Source organism: Cygnus atratus, chromosome 24, assembly GCF_013377495.2.
Source record: "Cygnus atratus isolate AKBS03 ecotype Queensland, Australia chromosome 24, CAtr_DNAZoo_HiC_assembly, whole genome shotgun sequence".
NCBI lineage: Eukaryota > Metazoa > Chordata > Aves > Anseriformes > Anatidae > Cygnus > Cygnus atratus.
Genome location: NC_066385.1, coordinates 343104 through 365101, shown reverse-complemented (window position 1 = coordinate 365101; position 21998 = coordinate 343104). Strand labels below are relative to the sequence as shown.

The 21998-nt window shown below is 43.5% G+C and overlaps 1 protein-coding gene across 1 annotated transcript in view; it reads right to left on the bottom strand.

Moving 5' to 3' along the window:
• SYT6 (synaptotagmin 6) overlaps window positions 1-16773 on the bottom strand; it is a 37057-nt gene extending 20284 nt beyond the window's left edge. Inside the window, exons 1-2 of the mRNA XM_035561433.2 lie at window positions 16693-16773; window positions 16389-16593 (exon numbers count right to left, since the gene is read on the bottom strand). Coding sequence (XP_035417326.1) covers window positions 16389-16593; window positions 16693-16704 — 217 coding nt within the window. The 5' untranslated portion in view covers window positions 16705-16773. The remainder of the gene's footprint in view (window positions 1-16388; window positions 16594-16692) is intronic.
• Window positions 16774-21998: the final 5225 nt, after the last annotated feature.

The following is a 21998-nucleotide window of genomic DNA, read 5'->3' as shown; positions in this document are numbered from 1 at the left end:
ATTTACAATTATTACTAATTACAATATTACAATTTTTACAACTGTAAAAAGAAGACAATCCCATATCTAACAGAAAATGCCTTAGGGCCTGAGGTTGCTTGGATATTCCTGCATCAAGCGGAGGTAAGGCCTGTTTTTCCCAAAGACTTCTCCAAAGACCAAAAGGACATTTCAGTCCAGAGACTAGCTTGTTTATTTATATTATCTCCCTGCATGTGACTTTCAGAGATGAGGTTACCCGAGAAGAGAGGTAAAGAGGGATGTATCTGGGTTTGGCAACAATGAGAAAGGGCTTTGTTTAACATAGAGCAGCACAGGAATTGCTCAGCCCTTGCTTTTCCACACAGCAGCCTCCCCCAGACTGGCTGCATTGCCATGCTCTGCAAGGGGCAGATGAAATTTGTTGCTGCTGAGAAATGTCCCATCTAAAGAAAAATACAAGAACTACGTTTCCATTTTATTCTCCTCTAAAACAAAACAAAATAAAACAAAACAAAAACAGTAAATTATTTGTTGGTTTGTTATCAGGTAAGCAGGACTGTACAACTGCATCATGGCTTTAGCCATTCCTCCCTGTGTTCTTACCTAACTTGGCTGCTGTTACTTCATTTTAACCCAGATCCTTGTGAGAGACATAGGAGAAATTGCCATGTTGAAAAATGGATTTTATTACAACTTGCAACTGAAAAGATAAACCTTAAAAGGAGGCAGTGGCAAGTACAAATTAACATGGCTGTTTTCCAGTCTTGGTCCCCCACTGGGAGCAGGAGCCACTTTCCAGAGGAACCTTCATTTGGAAGCTGCTTTTGGCTTTTTTCAGGCATTGCTACAAAGCATTAGTGACACAGCTCTCGTATGACTAACGAGGCAGGGAGGAGGAACAAGCAGCAGGAAAGACATGGACATGAACATTTGCCTGCATGAGCTGATATGCTTAGGAGAAGGCACTGAGTTATTACTTACCTGGTGACACACAAACAACTCCTTCAGGAGTTGTCTTACTCACAAAGGTCTTCTTGAGGTAGCGGTTTAGCATGGTACATAAAGCAAAAGAGAAATTGTGAATTTGTGACCCTGTATATTTCTGTGTGTACCTGGACTTTGAGAAGAACTGAGAATTTGACTGAATCCCTACAGAGACAAAGTACTATTGCATCTTACAGCAGTGCCCCAGAAGTGATCATCAACCAGCAGCCCCGGACCTTCACTATAAAGCAGAGACCTTCACCAAAAGTTTTTCCATACCAGGATAACTTGGAAAAGGCTCCTTTTGGGCAAGATCAAGTGATGCATTAATTGTGCCACAAATTCCTCATCAAAACAGTTCAATGCTGAATTGAAGGATGTGATTAGAAGAGGCTGCTGCTGAAGAGCACATCCCATCTATGTTAAATGGCATTTTTTATACAGAGAAATAGAGCTTTCTAAACCAGTAAGCCATTTGCTGCCAGTACATATGCAAGCACATCCACAGAAAGGCCCACACTGATCACGTACTTTTCTCAGCTTTCCTTTGTTGAGTCAGGAGAATGGTTTCTCTTACAGGAGAAGGGAAACAATACCTGGGAGGCTAATGCTAAATGATCATTTATCACCACTTATGCAGTGGAAGGTACGGTTAAACATGAAAACTGAGTCAATTGAGACTCTGGTCTCCCACATCTGCAGCCTGGCATAAGGAAAGCAATGAATCAAAGTCTTCAGAGACAGTACAAAACAACTTAGACCAACTTGTTACAAAACCAACAGTGCACTTTCATTTTCTTGCAGCAGGAGCAGGTGTGTATGGAGAAAGGGGTGAGAGATGTGAGAGGCTGGCTAGGTGATGCTCAGGAGCTGTGTGGCCCAAGACTGTCCCTCTCCTATGCTGAAACCTATAAACTTTACCACAGAATGATTTCACTTCTCTTTTACCTTGACTTCTTGTTCTGTGTTTTACTCTCTTTGTAACAACTGAAAACCTTGCTACTGAGTTTTCGAACAAAGTCCATGAGATGACTCAAAATTACAAAACTTCTGAGAAGGTCACTACTTCTTACTGCATTCCTTATGTCTTTCAAATAAAGATGAGATAACCCATGGCAGGTTGAAGAGACAGCGTATTAATTTCAAAATTTGAAGCTAAAAGCAAATTTAAGAAAGGGGGATACTTTCTCACTTAGTCCAGCCCCCTCCTCTTGCCCCTCGTGTTAGTGCACTCTGAAAGCAACTCGTCAGTAAAAACTGTGTTTTGTTTCATCTTGGATGGGAACTAATTAAGAGAATATGGTGGAACCATGAATCAACTTCATGTTGCTGATGACTTCATACTACTCCAGCTGAGTTACCAAAGGGGATAATTAGTAAAGTCCAAACAGAAAATGATTAATAATATGACAAAGCCGTGATTACAACAGTCTATTAACTGCAAGACAATACTGGTCTAATTGTGGCAACATTGACTTTTATTACTCTGAAGTAGTTTGCACTATCATTAAAGAGATTCACAGATAGTTCTGAGTTTAATGTGAAGAGTTATATTTAATATCTTAGGAGATGTAATTTAGCTTTCCTTCTACCCACTCCCCGTACAGTAAACAAAATACCTTTGATGGCTCTCTCACCACTCCAGCAGCTATTAATCACTCCAGCTAACCGTTGGATCTAAACAAAGCTTGAATACCATGAGCAAAAGTTTAAGGGGACTGAAAAAAATAAATATTCTGGGCTGAGGCCCAGAGTGGGGCCAGGCTCACGCTAGACGAGCTCAGCTTTCTACTGAGTTTGGGTTCTGGCAACACTGTCATCACAGTTTTGGTCCCACAGCTCCTTTGCCATGCACAGACCCTGACAAAGCCTCAGATCTTATCTTTCCAAGAGGAAATGGACTTCTTTCCTGCAAGCATTTCTTACTGGTAAGCTTTTGAACGGCCAATGGAAAATCTCAGCGTCAGGGAGAGCTCTGACCGGTTTGTTTCTCACTAAGTTTCTTTCAGCTGAAAAACAATTAAACAAAACCCAGCTCTCAGCTATTGCAAACTATGACTTGGAGCATTTAATTTCTTGCCACAGCAAATGCTGCCTGGAGGAGCAGTTACAGGACCATGACAAAGCCTGGAGGTAGGGGGTGACAGTGTTGTGCCTTAACCTTTCTTTTGCTAACTGCATGCCTGGTTTTCCAGTATAATATATCAGCCATTGCTTATACCATGTGAGGAGGTATTTCCAGGCTTCTGTGTCCATTTCTGCTACATTTTTCTATTGCAACAGTGCTTTTGAGCATATATTGTTCTATTTCTGTAGGGCTTTGTTAGAAATCATGCATTCAAATGATGGATTAGTATGAGAGTTATTGCTAGAGAAGACAGGAAGCTCTGGGGCTACAACAGACCACATGAGGCACCACCAATTGCTGATCTAATTTTCTTGCCATTGAGAAGCATGAGCAATGTAAGTCTGATTAGCTGAGGCCTGGAAATTGGGCATGAAAAACTGTGGTGAATCTCAGACACCTGGCTGAGGGGGGGGTGGGGGGCTAGATGGGCACATAGGACAATAGCAGGAGAGAAGGAAGAGGTTTACATTAAATCCTAGCTATAGACATGTTTATTCAACAATGCTGCTCAGCTTTGAAGCTTTACAGAGCTTCAAAGGAACAGGGAATGAATGGAACAGAAACCGAATGTTAAACCAGCACAGCTACACAGCATCTAGCAGAAGCAGAGCCAAAGACAAAACAAGAAGTGCAACAGAGTAAGGGAACAACCCCTTTGGGAATACAGTTCAGAACAAAACCCAGAAGACACCACGGAGTAAAGCAGCAAGTAGAGCACTTTGTAACAGGGATTTTGAGATAGAAACTGTCTGTCTTATGAACTGTAAAATGCTTCAAATCAGTGGATTTGATGAGTGAAATGAGCTGCAGTGCAGCAATGTCTAGCTCTCAGAGAGCTCCTTATCCCCTCCACAAGCATGCCACAGGCATGGGAATGGTGACAGAGCAAATAATAAAGACCAGGCTGTTCCTGTCACCTAGCACAGCTCCAGTTCTTGCAGCAGCAAGCAGCTCTTTTTAACAGAGCCCACAGCTAAGCATGCACTGGGGTCTGCAGAAAATGTTTGTGAGAGGCAGTCATCGCAAACCTGCTCACTAATTGTCTCTGTTGGGAGAGTGTCCCACATGCCAGTGCTCTATCTGATGTCTTCATTGTCACATCTTCAGGTCCACTCACTGACATTTGGTTGTCATCTGAAACTTCGGTAACACCTCTTCTTGATTTACTGGCTATGTTCTCTAGGCAGCTTTGAGCTATAGGAGAATGTCTTGAAATGTTCTTGAACTAGAGAAGTCATTAACAGCTGTCACTTCAAAGTCTAACTGCCATCAATTTGCTTTTCACAGGTAGCCTAACAGCAGAGGAGCTCGATGTGTTGTGAAGCACTGCAGCAGGGAGTCCTGCTTAAACGAGATCACAAAGAACAAAGGTGTGGTCATTGTTGATGGGAAAATATTTCATTGAGTTCTCAGCAGATTTTAAAGAACTGGCTCAGAAAACAATTATGGAATGAGCAGAGCTTCTCTTGTCCTTCAGGCGCTATCTCATGCTGCGAGCAGCAGTAAGGGATGCAAAGCAGCCCCATGTAGCAGCAAGTCAGACAGCAGCACCCAGAGAGTGCTGGGCACTGGAAGCACCACCTGCAGATTCACAGCTTACAAGTTGCTTTCTTAGGCCCTCCAAACTGTTTCTATCCTGGGACAAATCTGAGCAACAGCAACAAGAGTCAGGTGTCACCTACTGTTCTATCTGCATCTACTAGCACCCTGCTGAAACTAACAGGAGCTTGGCTGCTTATCAGGTTTCCCTAGAGAGAGACAGAGAGCACTGCCCCACCTGAGGAAAAGTGTAACATCCTTAGAATACGTGGGGAAGGACCATGAAGTAATACAAATATTTGGCACTGTGACCAATACAGAACAAAAGAAATCAGGGTGTTCTTGTCTCTCGACAATAAACATAAAGATTCACTGATTGGTCCTCTTGTCTCTCCAATGCAGCACAGTGTTACGAAATACCCACAGAGCCCCTGAAAGGCTCCTGCGCTCTTCAGGAGAGTTGATTGCTAAGACCCACAGGATGGATGGAAGGTCTTTAATACACCATATGCATTCCCAAGCCTCAAGTACACTTTACAAAGTTTTGCTAGGTGAAAGTAAGCAGTGCTTTCTGCTGCTGTTTGTTGCAGACCATGGTTAAATCTTGTTTTGTTACTCTAAGTCAATCACAGGTAAATCCAAAGACAGCACAATTGAAAATAACATGAAAGCAAGAAGACTTTTCAGATCATTTAATATGAAAATTTTCTTCATATAAAATTCACTATATGTTTAATAGTAAATTTCTTCCCTCTCAAACCAGCAGAGGGGCAGAAAGCTTCATGAGATGAATGTTGCAGATGTCATGAGAGGAACCATTGAAAGATACTTTGAAATGCCTCCTTTGAAGCTCTGCAGACCTAACCTTCCTCCTGCAGGCAGCTGAAAGGACATTTATTCTGTTCATGTGCTTCCCCAGTTCTTGGACACTGGGTCTAGCTCTATCGGCTTTCACCAGTTTCCACCTGCGATTATGGGCTCCACGGGAACTCAGATAGAGCCTCCTTGCCTTCTCTGCATGTCCCAGCTACCTATCGGGTTGTAGGAAGACAGAAACAGGAAGGCTCTAACTAGCTATGCCAAAGTTTCAGTCAGATAGAGAAAACTTCTTAAAAATTAATTTGCTGCTACCACAGGGTTCTTGCCATACAAGAGCTTATTGGAATGCAAACTATAGGCTTCAAAGGCAAGGATGAATCAGAAGCTATTTTGAGAGTAATTATATAAGATCATAAAATTCAAAACATCTCATTATTGCATGTTAAGTATGAAGACAACCTGTTTGAAAAGGCAAACTTGGAGGGAACCAGTGTTTCAAGCAACTAAGTCCAAGTGCAGAGAACAACCTCATAATTCCAGTCCAGACAAAACTTTTCTTCATTAAACAGTGCCTTTTTTTTTTTCTAAGCATCTACCATAATTCTTTAGGAGATGTGGTTCTGTATCTGGGAGAACAACTAGAACAGTGAGAAAACTTCTTGCAAAGATTTGTTCCGTTAGCAGCTTTAGCAGTTATCTATATTGTTGTCCCAGAATTCAGATATCAGCTTATTAGTGACAGTGCTTGCAAGTCCCCAAATTTTATAAATTCCAGTTCCAATTATAATTAAGCAGAAAACATTTGAATAATGCATTTGCACATGGAATGAAGTTCTAGTCATTCTCTAACCCTGAATGAATATGAGGCCATGTTGTGTGGTCAGATACTCTCTACACTCTCTCTACAGATCCATGCTTTCCATATTTGCAGAGATTTACAGTGCTTTTTTTTTTTTTTTTTCCAGTTTTGGGACTTGGTTAAAAATACAAAAACACAGTATTTTATTTCAGTCAGTCTGCAGTTTTAAATTTGGAGATTTAAAAAAAAAAGAAAAAATAAGGAGAAAGCCTAAATATGCAGTAACAGCAAGAAAAGCGGACAGGTTCCAAGTGGCATCCCTTCCTAAATACACAAAATAATGAGAATATGGACACTTCAGCAGAGAGGAGCCTGCTGAAACACTTTCATCACTTCAGATAAGTAACTCTTACCAGCTGACAAATGTTCAATAAACTCTGCTCGAGAACAAAGGAAAATCTGGATGCTGCAGCATGGATGCCCCAGGAGATAAGGGACCAGTGACTTTAAGAGGAGACTTCAGCCAAACCATATGGAGACTGTCGGAGTGCCTGCCCCAGCAACAAGGCTCCTTATCCCCCACACTCCAAGTCAGCAAAGACATTGGCAAGGGGACAATATAGGAGCAGCGCCAATCACCTCCTCTGTCACACCCATGGGCACTTCTTGGAGGAACTGCCAGAAGACCAAAGAAACAAGAAACCCATAAACTCTGAATGGAAACAGCTCAGCAAAGCAAGGAAGCTCTGTCCCTGCTTTTATGCTGAAAGGGCAGGGACACAAATCCGCAATGTTCTCAGCACCCTCCCTGGTTTGGGCACAGCTCCAGCTTTTCCATATGTTTACACCACATTATGCCACTTGGTTCTGATTGCTTGTACTGGGAGAGACACAGCCACAAATGCCAGCATAGCATTGGTTTTTGTGTGATTATTGCAAGGGATTCTAGCTGAAACAGAGGATATTTGTTTGGGCTCCTCTCCCACAGGATTTCTCACACCCTGCAGAGGGCTAGCTTGACTAGGAGTATCTGCTGGAGACAGAGCACAGTGTGACCTGGCGTGAAGTCCAGTACGACCTGAGCTCACCAGCAATGTCAGCCTATGCAGTCACTGCAGACCTCAACAGCATCCCTTCCGGAGGAACCAGCACGGGTCAGGAGTGTTGCATACTCTCCCCAGCTGCACCAGGAGTCTGGCTGTTTTACACAAAAGGGACTGTCTAACCATTCAACCACACAGGTTCAACTTGCAAAACCTTCACAACCCTCCACTCTTCTCCCCTCCTCCTTGCTTTCTGCTGAGGAAAGGTATTCTCTGGTTGCTTACTCACAAGTGATTCAGACTTTCTCTCCAGACTGCATCAAAGGCATGCTTGTTTCTCAAACTTTTGTTGGCATGTGCAACCAGAGGGGAACTTTGAGATGTCAGCAGTGTTCATTTCTATTATCAAAAGTGACAAAAAATAGAAAAAAAAAAGTGTTCCAAACTGAAGGAAACATTCCCCAGTGATTTTGGTCGTTTTGTGTCTTAATCAGCTGTTCTCTAGGGTATTATAAATGAGATAGTAACAGTTGTCATTGCTTTATGCCTAACTGATGACAATCTAATGAACTATTATAAGCCACACTGCATATAATTGTAGTACATAGCTGTGTGCTAATCCCATGACATTTTATCACAATATGCTGTAGCAACATCTGTAAATGACTCAGTAGTGCTGAACACACACGTGATCCCCTGGGCTGAGGTTACATGTCCAACCTTGAGTATCATCTTCCCCTCATGATGTGACCTCTCTACAGAGGACCTAAGCTGAGCATGGGAGTGCCAGGGAGGCTGTTCAATACGGGGCACATCTTTGTCCAGACCTCCTGAAGCTCAGCAGAGCTAAGCAGACAGCAAAATACCATCTTACGGACCCTTCTGAGATGCAGAAATATGGCTTCATTTCAAGACGTAATGTAAACAAAACTAGCAAAAGGTTTTCACTATCACTCTCTCTCCCATTAGTGACCAAAGACCCTGGACATTAAAATTACTATTCATAGCCTTGGTCAAAGCCACAGCTGTTGTGAGGTAACATCAGAGAGGCTGGGGACAGCTGTGCTCATTGCCCAGGCTCACAGCAGCAGGCGTGCTCTGACTCCATTTTGATTCAAAAAAGAAAAAAAACAAAGCCAGGCTGTCCTGAAACATCTCAACAAAAGTGTGATCAGAAAGAGAATCAGGGTCTCCTTCATCCCACTCTGCAGCCTCAGAACATGAATCCTGCCCAGCAGGGAGCAAACACTGATAGCCAGTGCAGCACAGACCCTCCAGCAGGACCTGGGGCCACTCAGGGAGACACAGCCCGAGCATCAGAAGAAGCAGAGATCTATGGCTCACAAAGCACTCCTGACCCTAAGCCTGGGACAAGGTAGCCTGGAAAGCTGTCTGGAGGCTTTGCTTCAGCACTGTGACCACTGCCACTTCCCCCAGGGACACAGAGCCCCTCCAGAGCAAAGGTGCTCCTCAACTACCTGAACACACCTGGAAGAGCTTTAATTACCTGGACCCATCCCATAGTAAACCTCTTCAGAACAGGAGAGATGCAGGACTCATGCAAATTCCCCTCACCACATGTGTTGGAAAGCCTGTCAAATATACAGATCCATGTTCCCAAGAGGTCAGGTTGCCAGTTAAATCCATCTAGACCCAGCATGAGCATGTAAGACTATGTCTTCCCTCTTTCCCCCTCTCTCAACTTGTCACTGCTGTTAACACCTGGCAGATGACAGACAGCCTGGTCCGCATGGCAGAAGAGCACTGACCTGTTTGGAACAGTGTCTGCAGGACACAGAGCAGCCAAGAGGATCCCACAGTCACCTCCCTGCTTGGGACCAGCTGCTCCGTGCAGAGACCCCGTGCTGCCCCGCTCATAATGCAGCAATGATGGAAGCAGCACTGCTTTGTTCAAGAGGCAGAGGAGCTGACTCTTGGCTGTGCTGAATGATCAGGGAACTTCCTCCCTGAATGGCTCTGCTCCTGTCATTAGCTGCTGCTGCTGCTTCCATTAGCTTGTAACAAAGACAGTGATCTTTAACCCCTAAAATGTACCACACGGCAGTCACCATGCAGGCTGGACTGCCTGATCCCTCAGATTTTTTAAATGGATTCTGAGCTTCTTTTTCCCTTTTCCAATGACTCGTGTCATTCCATGTCATGCACCATAAAACCCTTTTAGCATGATCATTTTGATCAGAGAGCAGATTCAGAACCGAGCTCAGGTATCTCTGAGCAAATATGCGCAGACATCCAAGAGATAAAGTAGTGCATGTGGAAAGAATACATTTAAAGAGGTGCTTGCTGTACTTATCTAATGCTGTATTGTTACAAGTGTACATGCATTTCTTTGCAGCAGTTACAAACACGCATAGAAAATCAGAGTAATACTTATATTACCAAAGATACCAGTGTGCTAGAATTTCTGGGCAATTATTATCCAATGGAACCAAATACTCTGGAAGTGTATGATGTTTTGATGTCTTTGAAAGGGCTTCTATGAACTGAGCTTCTGGCATCCTGCCTTTAGTCTTTGTTACATATTTTCCTGTGATGTTGTCAAACACTACCCTGCTACAGCATAACAAACTGAACTAAAATATAAGCGGCCTTAATTATTATCTGCAGTTTCACTATGCACAAGACACCCTTCAGGATAACTTTTTTTTTTTCCCCATAGAAAATTTAATGTACAGTCACTCCAAATATCCCTCCTCTGTCCTTCTAGGATGCCATTTTGCTGTGCACAAGTATAATTAAAGACAATGCATGGCAGAGAGACAAATCACATCTTTCTCAAACAACTGCCATCATAAGTGACTGTTATATTAGTGAGTCTACTGGAGTGAAACAATAAGGGCTGTTACAGACAAGCTTCCCCTTTCTACATTATACAGAGAGGAAGAAAAACATATTTTATCACCTCTGAATAAGAAATAACAAATATTAAAGCTAGAAAAAGCTGCTTAACCAACATGAGATGGAAACATGGGGTCCTAAAGAAGAATATGAGCATACCTAGAAATGTGAACAGTAAGAATAAGAAACAGGTAAGAAAAACAAGGATAGCTGAAACTATACTTAAATGAAAAATTATATCAGAACTGAGATCCAGGTGTAGTTCTAGTTTTGCCTCTGAACAATGAATGAGCACATGTGAAACCATGTGAATGTAAGTGAATACATGGTATATGCAGCAGGCTGTACACATTGCACTGTTACGACTTCTGCAAAGCAAAGATGTCAAGCAACAAACACCTGCAAACATAAAAATACCAGCTTCTCAGAATCATCCTGCAAAACAGTGGAGAAGATCAGAGTAAGAATATGCCCTGATTTGAACTAGCTAAAAGCACATGCTTGGTCTTGGTGAAACAGGGAAAACACTGAAAGCAAAAGAAAATGTTTCAATGGCAAAGACAGAAACCTCTCTAGCAAATCTTTGCTAAGGAAAAGAGGCTCCATATTATGAAAAAGGGGAAAAAAATAATAAAGTAACTTCAGAAATGTGGACTTACCAGAGAGGTATCTGTTCTTCAGCTCAGTCCGTGGTCACTGTCCTCAGCCTGCTCACACACACAATTAACACCAGCAGCAATCTGGCTGCCTGTTTCTATGGAGTTTTAGATTCTGATCCCTGACTATGCATGAGGCTACTGCAGCTGCACAGGAATAGGCTCTGAGGTCCGCAAAAAAACCTATAAACATAATCAGCCTCCCTGTACTGCTTCAAGAATGAATCAACCAACAGCAATTAAGCAGATTCAAACCTGCAGCTATGCAGAGATGTACTTATAAAGCTCCTAAACACACACACTCCATACAGCTCTATAGGTGCATTTTATTTATCAGGACCATTGCAGCTCATAGACAGAGCCAGCTGTAAAGTCATAAATATACACACTATACATAAACATATATTCATAGACTGGCTATATAATCATTTTTCCTATATTTTTGCTGCTGGTTTTGACCTTATTTTAATATAGTTGTAAACCTCCCACTGGTAGCAAGGTTTGAACCCGACACCTTCAGGATCAGAGCACAAAGCTGTTTTACTTGAGCTAAAGAGCAAATCTGCTGCATGTAGCTCTTGCTGTTTCCATTTCTGCTGGTGGACCAGGCACTCACAGAGGAAAGCAAAATCAATTTTGCAAGTGCATTATTCTGTGATAAGAAAGATCTTTGCCTGTAGGTGCTTCTACTCGCATGCTTGGCCTCTGGAAACATAAGCTTCAGTGATTAATATTAGTTTTGCCTGGGTGGCTTCAAACATGTTCACTGTTATGGCACCATATTTACTTAAAATACACTTTAACAGTGATTCAGAGAAGTGTTATTACAGCCAATAAGTAAATTCAAAATTCGCCCTTATTTTATAGCTAGTAGCCATAGGCATCCCACATCAGTGAATGGGCATGCCATAAATTTTCCCATTAGTCAAAGCATCCTATCAAGAGATAATTTTTTTCCAAGAAAAATACTTCAGAAGCAAATTCTCCATATAAAAATGTTCATTTGCCATCAGCATTCCTGCAATGAAAAACCCTGTATTGCACAAAAATTCAGCCCTTTTTCTGCCTGCAGCAGGAACATTTATGTACATGTGGGTTCAACATTTTAATAGTATTTGTAAAGTGCCAGGAGGGTATTCATGGCTGTACAAGGTGTACTGTCTGCATCATGAAGTTTAAAAAGAATAGTTCACACAAAGGGCAAAATGCTAAATATGCACTGAATTATTGCAGGATTAGAGCTCAGAACGATAGCTGACAAAGTGTGCTGGGAAATGTTATCTTAAAGACTCTTCTGTTTTTGCATTTTCCCCAGTTGTCCTTTTCCTTCCTCTAGCTTCATCTCTAGTACCCTGTGCTAGGAAAGCACTAGGGCATTTTGCTGAGGAGAATCAATGCATAAGGAAGGGTTTGAGGAGGGTACACACACTGTGCTGACATCAGCAGGGACTGTGCACACAACCCCACAGTGACTCTCTGGATAAAGGCTGCAACACATCTGCACAGCACCTACATAGTGTAGCCTATACTTATTGTACAGGACATTGAAGCTTTTGACAAATGGATACAATGAGGGAAAACAAACAAATAAACGAACAAACAAAAAAAACCAGGGTGCAGGATGTGCTCAGGTCCTGGTGTAAATTCCTTTCCACAACACACCCACACTCCTTCCTTTAAAGTCAGCAAGCATCACAAGTCACAGACTCCAGTCACGCTCCACCAGCTCTGCATGTTCACTTCAGAATGATCATGTTGTTTTTAAAACCCTCTGTGGACTCAAGCTCCCACCTTGTGTGCTGTCCCCTGCCTGGTACGACCTCCCAGCATGGGTGGGCAGCCTCTGTCCGCAGCCAGACCCAGCACCACGCACACGTGGGGAGCAGGATCTGGTTCCAGCAAACACTGGGAGTGAACTAGTACCGTGATTCAGCCCAAATTCAGTGGCAGCCTGACCATGCAGATGAGCCCATAGCACCCTTCACGGTGGCAAGAGATGGCAAGGAGTGATGCCATGCCCACTGCCCAGGAGTACTGGCAGGCTGGAGCAGGGCTGCTTGCAGGAGAGGCCATGGGCTCCATCCCTTGGGAGCAACCCCAGACGCAAGCAGTCAGCAGGGTGCTTGCACTGCCACAGGGGCTCCTAGTGGGCCCTGGAGTGTGGGATTTGGCACCCTGCTCCCCAAAGCCCCTGGAATCTGCTGCACTCCAGCAAGCAGCTCCTCTCCTACAGGCAGGGGCATCAGGCCACATGCAGTAGCCCACCGTGCCCAGCACAGCACTGCCCTGGGGTCTGGAGCACGGGTTCCCCTGCAGGGCTGTCCAAGTACTTCACCCTTCAAAGGGGCTTTTCCACGAATGGTCTCGGTGAGCTCTGCAAACCTAGAGCACTTGCTGCTGCTCCAGGGCAGGGAACCGATGTATCCATTTATTTAAGGCACATCACCGCAGTGGTAAATGTTGTCTCTGTATCACAGACATCTCCGCTGCCTACAGCTTATGCCTGTGTGCTAGTCACACTCACAGCATCACTGCACAACAGCTGAGGACTGGCAGGGAAGAGAGCTATCAGATGGGGTGAGCTACAGGGGGGATTTTAGATAAGCACAACAAAAGGATGGTGCCTCTTGCTCAATCTCAGGGCCCACAGCCAGGAGATCAGTTCTATTCCTGGCACTGCCACCGGCCAAACTGCAGGCAAACACTCACCCTCGCATGCCACTGATGCATCATTACCAGTACCTTCCTCATCCAAATACCTTATTTTTCTGACATACTTAGCTACTGGATTACTAGCCAGCAGCAGCCTGCAATGCTCCTTTGTTGGTATACAATACCATACGGCATGCTAGAGAAATGCTGCAGCTATATTTCTGTTATTGACTAAGTAGGGGAATCAGCTATTACATAACCTGAACTACAGAGAGTAGGGAAGCATCTACTTTATACACGCTATCACTTTTCGGATCCAATTCAAAATGCTTTCAACAGAATTATCACTGCATAAAACCAGAGTTGCACATTTCAACATATTCTCACATAAAACATTACATAATATTTTTGTATTCACAGTTCTTATCCACAGTCAGATACAGTTCAGGAAGGCTACTGATACTCGGTTAGTTTCTTTGCAACTCCATAGCATTCCCAGAAGATAATGCTCTCTCTCAATACTTGAAAGATATCAAAAAAGCAAATCACCTTGCAGGGTCTAATGGCAAACAGCCGTGCAGAAGCAGCCCTGTCTCCCTGATTGGGGAGCATTAGTGCTTTCATCTGCCTGCCTGACAGCAATGCAAGCTTCATGGGAACAGTTGCCAACCTGAGCTGATTTATCCATCAGCTAATAGATTTATCCAGGAGGTAACAAACTGACAGAAGAGTCCTTGAATTCACACAGTGATGACAGAGAGGGTCAATTTTACACCAGAAAACATTGTACCCAGGTTACCAAGGTTGTGCAGTCCAACACTGGGAACACCTCAGCAGGATCCAGCACTTGTGCTGCACTGCTCCTCCTCTGACTTTCCTGTTGGGATTGATATGGCACCTTATCTCAAAATCTTATCACTGCTCATCTTTGCACAACATCAGTTTTTATTTGCACATCTTTATGCATAAGAGCTCACCAGATCTGAACACAGGAGTCCAGGTGGCTGATAGCAAATTTGCTTAACATAAGCCTTCAGTGGAAAAGGGACAAAGCACAAATGCAGATAATTAGATACACAAACGGACACTAATGGGAAAGGTTATCTTAGCACCACAGTCAACAACATTAGTTAACGCTTAGTGCAAATAGATGTGTTTCCCTTGCTGGAGCAGTTTTACATCTAGGCATCTCAGAAATATTAGTACCTATTGGGCCTAAACAGTGTCCTCAGTGCTGTATAGACATAAAAATGGGCCCAGTCATGCAGAGCAGAGACAGCAGTGATAGCTGTTAATGCACCCAGTGCAGTCAGTCAGCCCAGCATAGCTTGCACAGAGCACTGGGATAGAGGCTGGTACTTAAACCAGAGATCAGAGCAGACAAATGTTTGGAGCTGTTAAAGGGATATGATGATGTGATTGTGACCTGAAAATAGACTAATGAGATCCTTAAGAGGCTGCGTAAACAATTGCAGGCTCCTATCTGTCTTATCAGTGTAGGCAGAGCAACAGCAGTACAGGTATTCCTGCTGCATTCAGTCAAGAAAACATTAATTTGGGTACCAAGGTAAACAATTAGGTAACAATGCAGAAAGTTATTTGCAATAGAGAAAACAGCTTCACTGGATGCAACACAAGCATAGTACCAGCAGACATAAGAGGCCTGCAGAAGAAGCAGATATAAAGCAAAGGCATTTTAAGATGACAAGTTACAGGAGGAGTGGAATGTGAAATGAAGGTGTTAGGCCTAACATACTGGCAAAACAGTAGAGGAAGCAGTGCTACAAGCAAACAGATGGCAGAACCCCAGAGAAAGCAGAGAGCTGTCAGCGTGTCCTGGTGCCAGACATGTCCTGGCGCGTGAGATGCTGGCAGGAAGGAACTGAAGCAAGGTGACACAACGAGCCTTGGGCAGGAACTGATGGGCTACAGTGCTACGCCTGGGCTTTGCACAGGTGTCCTCAGGTGGGGAGATGAAAAGTTTCTAAAAACTTATGCCATGAAATCAGGTCGGGTTAGTAGATTATTATCTACAGAAACCTTAAAGTAAGTGTCAGCTACTTACAAAAGTAAATAAATAAACAAATAAACAAACAAATAAATAAATAAATAAGTGCTCTGCAAACACAAACAACTTAGAGGATGATATCAATAATGCTAAAATGCATTTTGTCTGGTTGGTTTTTGCTCCTCAGAGTGTGACCCTGGGATGTAAGTTCCCTCTGGAAATGTCTTCAAATTACAGGCAGGAGCAGACCTCTCAGGAACAAGAAGCTGTGATCAGAAGCGTACAGAAAATTAACCACATTCCAATAAAGAAATGCCTCTTTACTTTTAGAGCCCTATACTTGCTCTTAGTCCATTGCTGAAATGCCGGTGTGTCTCCCTAGCTCTACAAGCTGATGAGGACACCCTTCAGGTGATTCTTAGGGACACTAAAAGAAATACATGAAAGTACATTAAGATTCCTTATTTGATTAAAAAAAAAAAAAAAAGTCCATGCAAATCCTTGCTTTTCTTAAGCTGGGATAACAACAGTTGGTTTCTGTCATCTGTTTCTTAAATAGGCTTTTTGTTACTTTTTGCTTTATATAGGACAGGAGTCTAGGTTTTTAATAAAATGAGGAACTTTCACAGAACTTTATATCATTAACTATCTCTCCACCAGCACTGCCCCTGTCTGTCTTCTCAATACAGCTATCCCCACCAGGTTACACTGGTTCACATCAGCAAGTTAAGTAGTACTTGCACCAAAAGCTCAGCTGTGGAACATGTAAAAGAAAATAATGACACAGATATGTGTGCTGAGACCATTTCCCCCCAGGTTCCAACAATGAGCTTGCAAACATTTCCCACCCTTTGCAAGAGTCCTCCTGCCTTTGGCTGTCACAAGCATTGCTCAAGCACACAGGACCAGAGTACTATACCTGGCTCGGAGATACTCAGGCTCTGGTCTGAAGGCAGAAGGAGGAATTCCCTGCAAACATCCAGGTCCAAGCTAGGCAGGCTTTTCTTCCGGCATAGCCCGCTGACAATGTGAACTGCCTTCTGACAGCGGCTGTCATCCCTGGTGCCACTCATCTCCCAGACTGCATCCTCTGCTGTCCCCCCTGGCTGTCTAAGAAAGTCAAACTAAGAGAAGAAGATTAGCTTATTTTTAATCACACCAGTCCCACCCTTTGGCATGGCAGCACCTCAAGGGACGCCCTGCGCAACTCCAGCTCTACAAACCCTCCTCAGCATTCAGACCAGCGAGCCTTGGGTCAGACTCCAGAAATCTCAGCTCGCTGCAGCCCTGCCGTGCTCCTGACTGTCCTATTGCCTCTGAGATCAGATATCTGTTTACTGCCAAGGCGTGTTCCAGACAAAGAACCTCCTACTAAATTCAGTTTCATACCCTCCATACTACGTTTTTAAAGCTGCAGCCCAGATAATTCCTTTTAACCCTTCCATTGCTGGCCTCCCTTTTTCTCAGTTCTCCAGAGGCAGCGTTTCAAATCCCAGCCCCAGAGCAATTTTACAAGAGTGAATGCTCTGAGAACAGCACATCATCAGACCAGAGAAACAAGTGCTCCCATGAACACTGCACAAACTATTAGAACTGATAAATATAACAAAAGCAGTAGGTTTTATTGATTTGTTTGTACCAGTCGTCACATGACAGGCTGCAGATGGCCATAAAGATTGAGAATGCTATTGTATTTCACAATTTGTTGTTTATTTTTCTTTAATTTATTTCCTGTAACTTTTTTTTTTAATTTATTTCTGTTGTAACTTAGCAAGACAGGTCATGCCATGCAACAGAGCATTTGACAGGCATGAGAAAAGAAGAAATTGTATAACAGGCAATTACAATTATATTCAGCAGAATGATTTCTTGCAGCCTCTGGAGCAGACTAGCTCGTACAAATATAATGAGAGCACTGGAGAGAGAGAGAGCTAAAGCTACACAGGTCCCTCAGCCCCACATCACAACAGGGTATGTTTAAGATTAATGCCGTTGTGTTTATTTTCTCTGTTAATTACTTGCTGAAGTGCTTTGAGCTATCATACTATATGAGTCCCAGGAGTTACACAAGCACCCATGCAGCACTAGGAGCACAGATCCTCCAGCCCAGCCACACAGGCTCATGCAAGTCAGCAAATCTTCCAGGAGCTCAGTCCTGAAATTCCAGGCAGGGAACACCAGGATCTACCCCAGCTATCCCTTGTGCAGCTTCCTCCTGCCAGGTCCCTGCCCATTTCCACTCTCTTGTGACCAGCCTGGGGGCAAGCACCACATGACAGGCACAAGGCACCAGGAAGCTGGTGCTGCCCAGCACCTCAGGATTGCCCCACCACTGCCCCGTGCTCACCTGCACGTTGGGCAGGACCAGTAGCCCCTTCCACCAGGAGCAGCTGAGGTGCACATGCCACCCATATATGTAAAGGCATTGGCTCCAACATCCTTGTGAAGCTGCAGACAGGACCCGTCCTGGTTACACCAGTCCTCCCTGACTCCTTGCCCAGACTGATGTGTTTTGGGCATCTCACCATCGCTATCTGGCTGCAGGTTTCCACCACAGTGCTTTATTCAGCACAGCAAGCTCTGTCTGGCAAGAGCAACTTACCTACTAAGCAATTCTTCTTCCAAAAAACTTCTGTTGCCATAACAACGTTTGAAATCTTTTAAGACAGCAATATCCTGCAACTGGTCACAGAAACACTTTTAATTAGACGCTACCACCTCCCGGTCAGTGCTGTATCACCTTTTGCAGCAAACAGTTTGAGATATACCTGCAAACTTGGAAGTATTTCTGAAAACGTTTGCCATATGCAAGGACAAACACCATCATTTCCAGCTGCTTGCTGCCAGCACCATGGCTTACACAGATCTGTTTTTACTAGGTAGAGATTCCGATCTTTGCAGGACTGGAAACTTAACCAGTAACTTACCAGGAATTCAAACTCAGGTACAGTTTTGCATAATGTTTCTATGACAAACACCCTAAAATTGCCCACTTATTTATCTTTTTAAAAAAACTTAAATTATTCCAAAAACTTGTTTTTGAACCAAACATTCCCTTCACTGATACCTTCATTCTTCTTCTTTTCCTCATTCATTGCATAGTAGTTTTCCTTAGGCAACACAGCCCTTAGAGAAGGGCCTTTTTGTCCCTCATTCAGGTCCAAACAACATCTCTAAGGAGCTAGACCCTACCCTACTGCAGGCTCCTCAGTGTATTGAAGTACAAAGGAGTTAATGATGGTTTGCTTCAACATGAGTTTAAGGACCTTTTCCAAAGCTGAACATTTGGTTTCTTCTGCTTCCTGCACCATAGCAGAAATTGCAAAGAACTTTGGTGTCACTGTGGAAGGTTCTACAAAACATTTGTTTCTATTTATCTTTGACTGGGAAGGACCAAGATGAACATGATATGCACTGAGCTGAAATCCACCCTGCAGATGCAATCATGATGCAGTCCCAAGAACAGACTGCAAGAGCCCATCCAAATGAATTCCATAACTGGGGGAGGCAGGAAGGATCAGAGGTGATGTTAACTCAGCAACTGTGACAAAGCTTAAGTGGTTTACTTTAATGAGAGTGCTGTTTACCTGGGCAGATTAGTAACGCATCAGCACACAAAGTAAAACCAGCAGAGACTGCATGGATTAAGTTACAACCAGCTTGTGCATGGCGCTGCTTCCTCCCTGTTGGTCTTCCTCGAGGTGACCAGATCCCAAACATTTGATCTCTCTCCATTAGTAGTCTGAAATGGAGTAGCAAATGCAGAAGTGATTACAGATGGATTGGCGCAACATCCCCTGCCCTTTCAGGACGACATTACTCTTCTCCGGGAAAATTCAAATATATGCAGTGTCTTGGAGGCCACTGCAGGGCAGGAAAAGAACACGTCAGCAGTTGATTTCTCAGTGTCAGGGAAGATTGATTTTCAAGTCAGAACATAAGCCACTCTAAATTTTAGTGCAATGAAAATCCAGCCTTGTTACAGCTTCTGTAGCCCATGAAACACCATATATCCTAAAAGCCATCTGTACTTCAATAAAAGGTGTGGAAAATGCATACAGAGCACTGGACTATCCCAAACTAGGATCACACAGTCTCTAGCAAACGGTCCTGAAGCAGCCCCAAGTAGTAATGGAGTTTACATTTGTTAGTGTCACCTCCCCTAACAGTTTACACAATGTACTTCAGCAACACAGTGGGGCAACTGTCTATGGCTTGCACACGCTGTGTCCTGATATTTCAATGGTGTTCACAAAAAGTGAAAATTAGTGATAAACAGCTGTGCTGAGTGAGCACTGTTCAGAGGCAACAGAGTCCCAGGCTTGGGAGCCAGCTCCAAAATAAGAGAAAATGACACTGAGCAGCAAGGAATAGGTACATTGACACTCATCACAGCCTTCTGAGGTTTTTCTAAATGGAGCAGTTTCATCTCCTGCATTACTGAAACCAACAAGTGATACACGTGGTCAGCCTTGGCACCTGCACAAGTGCCTCAGAGGGTGCTTCACAAGAACTGCTGGCACTCAGCCCACGCCTGCCGGCACCTCTGCAGTTGTTGCTGCCGTGCTCATGGCCTGGCAAGAAAGGAGCCAACCAAGATCTGGTGAAGAAGCAACACCTCTTACCTGCTCCTTCTTTCTTTGCCTCCTCTGGGGCAACTGTGGCCCAGACTCCCAAAACCAGAGTGCAGTGAGACCCAAGGGGATTCACGTGAACTCCTGGCTAATTATACCATCACTACTTCTCCCCAGCACAATAACAGCTTTTTCCTAAGCCACCCAAACTGGCACCAACAGTGGAGTTCCTGGAATACATCGGTCAAGTACTGCATTTGAAATTTGAATTTACCTTGAAGATATTTCAACAGACAACAAAGACGAAACAAACAAATAAAAACCCACAAGCCACCCTTAGAAAAAGGTTAATGTCCAATTGAGAGCTTGTAATACAGAGATCAATAGCAAAATTCAATTATTGGGGGGAAAAACAAAACAAAACAAAACAAAAACACCTAATTTTATTTCAAAGAAAATGCCAAGAATATTTTCCTTTTTAAAGTCTCCTTGGGTCAATTGTTCACCTTCATTTACAAATAGGAGGATTCCAGGCTTGCTGGGTAACAATAACAGGAGATCCTGCTATTAGTGTTCATCCTCTCAACAATTATTTCTTCAGAAAAAAAAAATGCAGACTCCTTTGCATTTATGTCATTCACACCTTTTATTGTCTGGCGTTGGAGGCTGGAAAACAGCCTTTACGACCCCGAGTTGTTATGTCCAAAAATCCAACCATTGCTTTTCCCAAGTAAGACCCCTCTCTCCTAGCTCTTCTTGCTCATATAGACTATGCGTTACAAAGGTACGGGATTTTGCCTCATCTCTGGCTGAGAAGCACCCACTTTGCCACGAGCATCAGCACAGAGAAAGCTCTGGAGGAGCCAGAGCCCTCTCCCCAGGTGCTGCTCTCACCACCCTCCGGCTGCTGCTGCTGCCGACCCCCCTCTCCACTCCCTCGCTGTCAATGCACAGCAGCGGAACAAGCCCGTGAGTGTGGCTCCTAGGCCACTGCATAGCATCCTTTCGGCAACTGTCTCCAGGCTGCACTGCACTCAGATGCCAAATTGCCCCCCTAAGTCACGTTTCTACCTTCCAGCATGAAAAGTGAAGGCAAGTGCCCCCGCTGTGCTCCCAGGTCATAGGGATTTGGGCAGAGCTGATGATCTCAGAATGGGTTCAGCAGTTTTGTCTTGCCTGCATCCACCCTGGCATTTGGGCTTCTCATGTCTAGTAAGCTTTTCCCTGCAGCTGCATTCATGTGGCATTTAGGAAAGTGTGGCATGCCTTCCTCTTACGTGGTAGCATTTATCTTCTCCTTGTCCAGTGGCCTGATGTTATGTTTAAAGAGGCAGAGCTAATAGTTAAATAGAAAATGCTGAATCTGTAGCTAGTCCAGAAGGGCTTAGCCTTGAATAATTCCACTGTGCAAATGTTAGGGGAAAATGACTTCATATACTTGGATTGTACAGAGAAATGTATTATATGCAAGAATGCAGTTCCTCAACTAAGTTTGAAATAATCACCTCAGACAAGACAAAAAAAATAGAATGAAAGAATGAAAATACTGGATATAGTTTGCATTAGTTAGAGGACTGCACATACTACTCAGTAAACAAGATTAAAAGCAGCAACTTTCATAACAATCCAAGAGTGAGCAGATGATTGAGAAAGAATAATCGTCTTCCGATCAGTAAAGTGGAAGACAAGCACCAAAGAAAATATTACACCTAGCATTTGAAGTAGGAAGTAGGAAGTTTTGTATCACACTTCAATTGTGTTAATGATAGTACATTCAATACACATCTAATCTTAGGCTATTTATGCTTGTAGGCGGAAACTTGCTCAGTATAGGTACAATTTTTTTTTCTTTTCAATGCCTGTGGTCACATCTATGGGATTGTGTGTTTCTAAGGGAGAATTGCAAATATATTTGTCCAACTGAGAACTTAAGTAGAACATGTAGGATGTATTTG